At 40.3% G+C, this 9,264-nt stretch overlaps 1 protein-coding gene across 2 annotated transcripts; it reads left to right on the top strand.

The window, feature by feature from the left end:
• The first annotated feature begins 141 nt into the window (after nt 1-141).
• Nucleotides 142-8,950, top strand: slc43a2b (solute carrier family 43 member 2b). Of its 2 annotated transcripts, XM_088440837.1 has the most exons (14): nt 142-419; nt 1,907-2,192; nt 2,556-2,611; nt 2,687-2,763; nt 3,887-3,979; nt 4,054-4,187; nt 4,332-4,525; nt 4,600-4,743; nt 5,051-5,068; nt 6,158-6,290; nt 6,444-6,576; nt 6,801-6,874; nt 7,493-7,616; nt 7,688-8,950. In XM_088440837.1, the coding sequence occupies exons 1-14, from the start codon at nt 260-262 to the stop codon at nt 7,847-7,849; spliced, it is 1,788 nt and encodes a 595-aa protein (XP_088296963.1). In that variant the 5' UTR covers nt 142-259; the 3' UTR covers nt 7,850-8,950. The 2 variants fall into 2 exon arrangements, with proteins under 2 accessions (XP_088296963.1, XP_088296964.1); XM_088440838.1 differs by lacking the exon at nt 5,051-5,068.
• The last annotated feature ends 314 nt before the right edge of the window (nt 8,951-9,264 follow it).

Here is a 9,264-nt window from a genome sequence, read left to right as displayed (position 1 = left end):
GCACGCAGCATATTCAGTTATCTTGGGCAGGGTTCAAAGTTAATTGTTATAAAAGTTGCCCTGAGCGGCCTCCAGTCTCCTGTCGCGATAGGCCGACTATAAAAACATCCCCTCCCCTCTTGTCTTTTGTCTTTTTCCCAGTTAGTGATCACCGATCCTTCATCAGCGGCACCGGTCAACAGACGACTCCCTGTTTTTTTCCCTTTCTCGGGACCCTCAGTCTCTCACCCGTCGCGCCTGCCCGTCTATTACCTCAAGCATGGCTCCCACGCTGGCAACAGCTTTCGCCCGCCGCTGGTGGATGGCGGTGACCGCCATCATTGAGAATCTCCTCTTTTCTGCCGTCCTCCTGGGATGGGGTTCGCTTCTCATTATGCTCAAGTCTGAGGGCTTCTACTCGTACCTCTGCACCAATGAAGGTGAGTGAATGGGACTCACGCAACGACACATCTTTTTTTTCACTGTATGAGAAAATGAGTTGTTATTTTGAAATGGTATATTTTATTTTTGGCTCCCAAAATCACAGATTTATTTTTCCTCTTAGAAACATACAAAAGAGCTCAGCGAGGGTAAAATGAGTTTGAAATGATGGAATTGGAAGTTTTGTCAAAGACTAGGCTGACAAGGCTGCAGCTAATGATACATTGATAATCGGTTAATGTGATTATTCCGTTGTCAAATTACCACATTTTTCGGACTATAGGCCGCATGAGTATATAAGCCGCAGCAGCAAAAATTGAGCCTAAAAATAAATTTTGTCACGGATAAGAAGCATCGCAGGTCATAACAACAGATATTTACTCAAAAAAATGTTATATGTTTCTTTTTAGTCTTTTTTTTTGTATTTGTTCTTTTTTAATTGCCTGCTTACAGCAACAATCTCCACCAGACCGAACATGCATGTTTAGCACTAACGTATTTATACAAAAACGGATAGATATTATCAACATGACGCCAACAGACTATTGCATTGTCAAATAACAGTTCAAATTCAAAATCAACCGTTTCATTGATTGAATATTTTAGTAAAATATCAACACATTGAAAACTATACTGAATATTATTCATCTGTCACGCAATCGATAAAATACAACATTTAAACGAAAGTGGATTATTTTATTGCATGATTTGATGGAACAACAATCTGTTTCCACCTGGGCCAACCGCTGACCACAATAAATATTTGGCCTTCACACCTGTATGCGTAACTTCCTGAGGGATGATACAAAGGTCTTATCTTACGGCAGATGATGTAAGAACAGATGATAGCACCAGCTCAGCTCTTTCGCAGGCATGTGACAGGCGATAACGCGACAGAGGAAAGCACACGCATCAGTTTATTAGCGGCCATACGGAAGTTTAAAGTCTGCTGATAAAGGACCAGGAGGGAATAACAGGCTGATAGCAAAAGTGATGAAGCGGAGGAAACGGAGCGACGGCCAGTAAAAACAAAACCGAGAAATCAATGATCCAGCGATACAGCATGCGTTAGATAGCAGGATTAAACAAAATATACTGTGACGAATTTCTCCAGTACATATTTGAACCTTTTTTATGATTTTGTTTGTGCTAAATATGAAATATTCATACATATATATATATTTAATATAACTATAATACTTTAAAATGAGAGGTCACTGAATAACAGTCATTTTGGCCCAACATTTTGGGATTGAATGAGGAACCTCATTCCTTAAATTGGGTAGTGGTGCATTTTTTTTTTTCTGTTTGTTTCTTAATGTAACTCAATTTTTTGGGTTAAACAAAATTCCATGCAGTTGTGTCTTTGAAAGTATACCTTACAACTGTATAACCATCATGTTCAATGGATATAGTGTATCTGAGAAGTGTTAGAAGTGTCAGAATTTCAACTCAAATGATAGTTGCATCGGCCGTCCATTTTCAGGTAACAGCTCCAGCTACAATACGTCCCTGGAGGTGACACCCGCGCCCGACGAGTACATCGACTACTTTGAAGAGGACGCGGTGGCCCTCGGGGACGGGGTGGAGATGAAGCCCCTGGTCCCGGCCGACGGACTTTTGAGGATGAACGGCTGGCTTATTTGTAAAGAGCAGGACGAGATGTTGAATCTGGCCTTCACCGTGGGCTCCTTCCTGCTCTCTGCTATCACGCTACCACTGGGAATTGTAATGGACAAATATGGACCTCGTAAACTCCGACTGTTGGGCAGGTGAGCGCCACATTAAAAGTCATGCATTTGAGTTTGAATTCAATTAATATATATGCATACATATTCTTATGTTAATTATGGTGACGGGCGAGTGGGAAGATTGAAGCGGACGAAATGTTTTGGGTGTTAGCAGCCAGAGGAGTTGCTTACGGCACCTATTATTTTCATTATAAGAAGCAAGCAGACCGAACCAACGTTTAAATCCAACAAACACAAGGCCATAGTTTGGACACCACTACCCAAAGGCGTAGTTACTCTTTGCATATCTGCGATCATTTAAGTCTTTATGAAGTTTAAAGGTCATACTTCTGTTTTCTTATCTCAAAAGAGCTACATGACAAAATATGTTTCTTGTCATTTCAGCACATGCTTTGGCTTGTCTTGTCTGCTTATTGCTTATGGAGCCTACCAACCAAATGGTACAGTATTTGGAATTCGTCCATTTCTTTGGCCATCGGCAGACCAACGAACTCTTTTGCCTGTTTTCTTTACAGAACTCTCAGTGCTTATCTTTATCGCACTGACTTTCAATGGTTTTGGTGGCATGTGCATGACCTTCACCTCCCTCACGGTAAGCCTGCGCATATAGGCAATTGTACATGTTAGTGACATACAATGACTTTCACTGGCAGGATCTCTTTCAATGTGATACAAAGCAACTTTTTGCATTCTGAAATTTAGATATGTTGGTTATTTTTGCTGAACTCTTTACCTCATTCAATCCCAGCCTGGCAAAAATTCATCTTTGACATCTATTGCTGTCAATTGCAGTGAATGCATTAATATCAGCTTGGGTTTATATATTTGGGTCACAGCCAACTGACCCTTACCATAACCCCATCTGAATAAAATGAATAATGTCACACAATCTGGAGTTGAACCCTTTTTTTAATGCTTTGGGCTGGTTAGGGGATACTTTTCGAATAAAAATCACACAGGATTCAGCATTATAAACACCACTGATTTACAGCACGTAGCATGTGAAGTTAAAACAATACAACAATGAGAAAAGCAATGACGCACCACTTCCAGTCCTTCTTTTCTATTCTCTGAATCAACATGACTGAGTCTGAGAGGAGCAACAACATTTGATGCTTTTCACGATTCACAACAGCATTCTTTTCCCTTTTGTTCCCCTCCTCCGCTAATGTTTGAGCCTATAAGGACACGCGCAGTCCAAAAGTGTACCATGGTGATGCTGTTCACTGCAGAAGGGCTTTACTCTTGTAAATCTGTAAAATGTCTCCAATACTGATATAAATAGAACTCTATACGTACCTCTACCTATACCGTACAGCTACGTTTTACTTTTCTTGACAACCACGCACCATAATCTGGAAACAAGAAGGGTTTTGTCAGTTATTAAATGCCTCCCCCTCAGACTGATATAAGCAAATAATCTGGCCTTAAAGGTCTTGGGCAAAAGCCAGTAGCAATCACTGGCTCATCGCCATGGAGGCACCCCTCTACTTTCTCTGCTCGCCCGTCTCTTATGTAATTCAATGTGCTTGTTGTTGTTCAGTCGCTCGAAACGGCGGAGCTTGTTAATGCCTTTATTTCGCAATGTTTGCCACCCATGTTACTTCCTTTTCTCTGAACACACATTATAACTCTTGTGTCACACTTTTTTTTTTTGCTGGAAAAGAATGTGTTGTCATATAAAATATATGCATGTGTGTATCTTTCACCACAAGTTGCCCAACATGTTTGGGGACCTGCGTTCCACCTTTATCGCCCTGATGATTGGCTCCTACGCCTCCTCTGCTGTCACTTTCCCTGGCGTCAAGGTAAAATGCAAGTTCTTATTCACCTGCATTTTAGTCAATATTATAATCACGATTGTTCTGTCATTTGTACACAGGTGATCTATGACTTTGGAGTGCCATTTATTACTATTCTGGTTGTGTGGGCGGCCTGCGCTGGACTGGTCTTCTTCAACTGCTTCTTCAACTGGCCCTTGGAACCTTTCCCAGGACCAGAGGACATGGACTACACGTTAGTATTGCCCACATGCACATGGTGACACACACACTTAAATTTACAGGTACAGATAATGGATGACTAATTTAAAAATTAAAAATAGTTAAGTATAATTAAAATAGCAAATTGAAGCTCATCAATGCCATCATTCTTTCTCAGTATCAAGATCAAGTTCAGCTGGCTGGGCTTTGACCACAAAATCACAGGCAAACAATTTTACCGGCAAGTGACCACAGTGGGCCGTCGTCTCAGTGTGGGCAACAGCCTGGTGCAGAAAGATCTTCCCACCAAGGAGGGCAAGCTGTGCCTGTCCACCATGGACCTGGAATTGGACGAAAAGCCCAACGAAGAATGTAAGAGTCGCTCAAGCTTATCCATCAGAGCTTCTTAACTGGAATCCTAATGAGTCATCTCCACCATTGTGTAGCCCAGTCCTTCCTGAAAACCATCACCACGCCCATCTTCCTGCTCAGCCTGGTGACCATGTCGGTCACTCAGTTGCGTCTCTTGTTCTACATGGGGGCCATGAACAGCGTCCTGGAGGCGCTCAGCGATGGTGACCTCAACAAAGGTTAGCTCCTTGCGTTTTACATACTCGGCAGGTTGGTCGGTCGCAGGAGATGCCGTTGGATTGAGTGCAAAATCCGATGCGCCTTCTGGAAGAAAATGTTTCGCCCTTTCCAAATGCGAGTGCCGATCCAGTAAAAGGGCCTTCGTTTCCAGGATGATGGAAAAGTGGTCTTCAGACCGGTCTCCAGCACGACTTAATTCTCATTGGTTCATATTGATGATTATGTGGTTTTTCTATTATTATTTTTTTGTTGAATCAATGATACTCGGTTGTAGAATAATTGTTCTTCCCAATCTTTGATTTTCAGTGGAAAGAATGGAACTTGGTAAGATTCCAAATTATACAGCCATCGTTCTTTCAATGAACAAGCATTTATATAACATTTAACAGCTTAGCACAAGGGGGTCCAAACTTTGGCACGTGAGGGCCACATGCAAAAAATTGGAAGGATGCGGGAGACGCTTTGAAATTCTTTGACTTTAATTCAAACTTATATCATGCAAGCAAGCAATTATTTAAAACCGAACAGCTTTCTGTTCAGGGAGATAAGGTTTAGGTTTTTCCTGATTTTGGGGTAACCTGGGCCAGACCTCCAAATCCTTGTCAGGTGACCATTTTTCCCAAAAAACGTTATTTGAGGATCATTAATGATGATAAATAAGACATTGACTGCAAGCATTAAGAAGAGGAAGCCAGTTTTGCTAATTTTGTTGTAAAAAGCTTCACAATATCTGAGCGTCGTTGGTTGTAGCTGCAGAAATTATATATTTTTAATGTATTTTTCTTTCCTTATAAATAGCCTTGTAGGCTGTGTCAAAATCTCTTTTGTTTTTCTATACTGTACTTTGTATACGTGTATGCCGCGGGCGGGCCGCTGACAATTGGATGACGGGCCACAAATGGCCCCCGTGCCGCAGTTAGGAAACCCCTGGCTTAGCATATAACAATAACTGCTTTGGTTGTTTTTATTTCAATAGGTGAGCATTTATTTGACATTCAGCGACATTTTTCTGTTTCATATCTCTGACCTCTAACATCCCGTGTTTCTATTTCTTGTTTGACCTCGACATTGAGGCATGTTCACCCCCTGAGTCCTTCAGACATCATTAAATTTTAGCTTGAAGTCAGCGCTTGTAATTATTAGCTGAGTTTGCACCTCACACGAGCGGCTTTGTACTTATACTCTTTTAAGCAGCGCTTCAGAAATTTCGCTTTTGTATGTTCAGTTTTGTGTTCAGTACTCGACTACTAATAATTAACTACGCTTAACGCAGTCTTCACTTCATATGAAAACGTTCTGATCGCTTCAACAGTCTTCCACATAACAAACGCCTCTAACTCGCGTATTATTTTCTTTCTCAAATATTTGGTGTTTTTCACTCATTTATTCAATCATATGACCCTTATCACGCAGTGAGTTTGTATTCGTCCATCTTCGGCGTGCTTCAGCTGCTTTGCCTCATGACCACGCCTGTGATTGGTCAAATTATGGACTGGAAATTGAAGGACTGTGATGATGGAGAGGAATCAAAGGATGCATCCAGCAAGTGAGTTTTATTTTTGTGGATATACCCAAGACCTTTGAGATGTACTATATGAGAATGTTAACATAGTTCTGATTCACTTTACTTTTACGTATAAATGCTAGTAAATTTCGAATTGAAATGGCAAAAATTGAAAATAACTTTTATCATCACCAGAGATGAACCAAAGAAAAAGCGAAGAGACAGAAAGACACAGAAGGTGACCAACGCTCTGCGAGCATTCGTGCTTACCAATTTCCTTTTGGTGGGTTTTGGCATCACTTGCCTTATACCAAACCTTCCCCTGCAGGTGAGGAGTTCATTTTTTTATCATTATTATTATTGACAAACAAAGTAAAACAAATTCTGCAATATGTACTTGGTGCGGAAACGTCCCTATAAGGGGTATGTGAGATATTAACAAGGTTTCTGCAGGTATCAGCAAATTGAATTTAATTCTTTATATGCCATGACAGGAACAGTATAGTTTTCTTTTCAGAAAAATTAATTTCCTCTAAATCCATCTTGTTCCAGATTGTTTCATTCATCTTGCATACTGTGGTGAGAGGATTCATTCACTCCGCTGTTGGTGGCCTTTATGCGGCTGTGTAAGTTTTCTTGCATGACTATCTTGACTTTAATATTTACTTTCAACACCTCAAAGTGTTCAGTGGCATCAGCCCTATGCATCCATCCATAAATATATAATTGGTTTTTTTTGGAGGGGGGTTAGGGGGGCTTCACCCCCTTTATGTACAAAAATTGTAAAAATGCAAAAATAGCAAAAGTAAGTACGCTGTATATTTATATGTTTTCGAAATTAAAATTGGAATATTTATTATGTCATAATTTGAATATTAAGACTTTGAAGACTTTTGCATTATGGGAGCCCAGGCTAAGCCAATGAAGTTGATGAAAGTCTTGCTAATGTCATAGGTTGGCCACTCGCGCCACCCGGGGTTTTGGGACGTCAACACAAACATTTCGATTGCACCCCATTGTTGTCGTTGAAAGGGTTAATGCAAAAATCGGGGGAATGCATGATAAAACATCTGATTTTCAAGATGTCCAAAATTGAGAATATTTCCAATGTTGAATGGCAGTAAATGAGCCCGACATGGGCTAAATCTGACACCAAAAAAACTGGATAGCTGCAGCCCTACTTCATAGCTACCGTACATCATCTTTCAAGCCGTGAGCTAAATGCACTTGTTGTATGATGCTAGGTACCCATCCTCGCAGTTTGGCAGTCTAACGGGCATGCAGTCACTAGTCAGTGCTGTGTTTGCTCTGCTGCAGCAGCCCCTCTTTTTGGCAATGATGGGACCCCTGGAGGGAGACCCCTTCTGGGTAGGCAAAGACACACATGCAGATACGCAAACCTTGTGGGCAAAACTAATGCCGATGTGACCCCGCTTCAGGTCAACATTGGCCTGCTGGCCCTCAGCATGCTGGGCTTCCTGCTGCCCCTCTACCTGGTTTGCTACAGACATATGCTCCACAAAGAGAGGCACGAGAAGGAAAACAACGCCAAGATCTACATCAAAATCAACGGCACCGACATCCCGGAAGCCTTCGTTTAATCGCGGGGAGCACTCGATGGAGGATGACATACTGTATATCAAAGACGCCCACATGCAAACTGACAAATCCTGTTTCCAAACTCCATATTTATAGGACTGAAAAATATTTGAGCGAGCGAAGGTCTGTGCTGTGGAGGTCTACCACAACTGTCAAAAGGATGAACAAAGTGGAGGAGGAAAGACTGTGAAAGGAAAGAGGCATCCGCACTCTGATCCCCCCAATCCTCAACTTTATTTTGTCATTCTTTCAAAGCAGTCCGCGTTATTAACAGCTTGTTTTGCCCTTTGAAACTGCTCAGATCATTTAAATTCTCTTGAACGACTTTTATGAGTTATTAGAGTACAAAGGGCCGCAAAAACTACTGAGAAAGTTGTAATGTTACCAGAAAAAAATGCGTGTGTCATTGTAGTTTTTCAAAAATTAATTTGTAATATTATGAGACACTATAGATCGACACTGAAATAGTTTTTAACAAATATTGAATGGCACTAAGCATATTTTGACGTTTACTTGTGAAAATTAAAGCATTATTAATAATCAGTACCAGCCATTTTCAGAGCCTCTTTTACACGAATGCTTGAAAAACATTTAAAAAAAAATCGGTACAGTGCCGGGAAATGAATGTTTGAAAACTGAAAGACATATAAACATGTCTTTGGCATTGAATGGCTTCAGAATTTAACTTTATTCTCAAGATATTTTTACTTTATCGTTGAAATTGTGCTACTATTGCGCCACTAAGCCTCAAATACCCCTACAATTGTTGTGTTGGTGGTTTTGGAGCTTTCTAAGACTTTAATTTTGATACCTTGATGTTTCTGTGGTTATTTTTGACTTGTTTATTGTTCCCCACGTTTAGGTGGCTTACATTGTTTTCAAGTACAGTACTGTAGATGTATGTCAGGGTCTTTAAGACTTGTTGCACAACAAAGGACATCACGCAAACTGCATTATTGGTATTGCTAAAAGCAAAGTAACCATTTGAATATTTATTTTGTGACATAGTTTCTTTGCTGTATTTTTTTTTTTTTTTTACTTTAAGTCTACCAGATGTGCCTTTTGAGTCTTAATAAAACCACAATTGCCTTCCTTATGAATGATATGATCAATCACATTTATTCTCCTGGGGTTAAAAAAAAATCAATAGTAATGCTTCAAAAGATTCAGCAATTATTTTTACCACCGTTATATGAAAGGGCTTGATTTTGAACTCAACTCACAATCGTAGTTATTGTTTTTGCACAAATGTACATGTTTTTGGTTTATATGCTTTGCATCTGACTAATGCTGCTATTTTATCTGAAAATTTCGTGACAAGCAAATTTCGCAAATGGCTAAAAATTACCTGTCTTCATGCACGCTCGAGCAATAATATGGTTTAAACCACAGTGACCCCTCTTGGTTAAAAATGATT

Source organism: Hippichthys cyanospilos, chromosome 18 (assembly GCF_059441005.1).
Source record: "Hippichthys cyanospilos isolate Australia breed blue-spotted pipefish chromosome 18, RoL_Hcya_1.0, whole genome shotgun sequence".
In the NCBI taxonomy this organism is placed as follows: Eukaryota; Metazoa; Chordata; class Actinopteri; order Syngnathiformes; family Syngnathidae; genus Hippichthys; species Hippichthys cyanospilos.
This window is presented reverse-complemented; position numbering and strand designations above follow the sequence as displayed.

Coding starts and splice junctions, on each gene's coding strand:
- slc43a2b (XM_088440837.1), top strand. CDS start 260: ATGGCTCCCACGCTGGCAACAGCTTTCGCCCGCCGCTGGTGGATGGCG. Junction 3,980..4,053: donor TCACTTTCCCTGGCGTCAAG/GTAAAATGCAAG, acceptor ATTTGTACACAG/GTGATCTATGACTTTGGAGT. Junction 6,875..7,492: donor GGTGGCCTTTATGCGGCTGT/GTAAGTTTTCTT, acceptor GTATGATGCTAG/GTACCCATCCTCGCAGTTTG.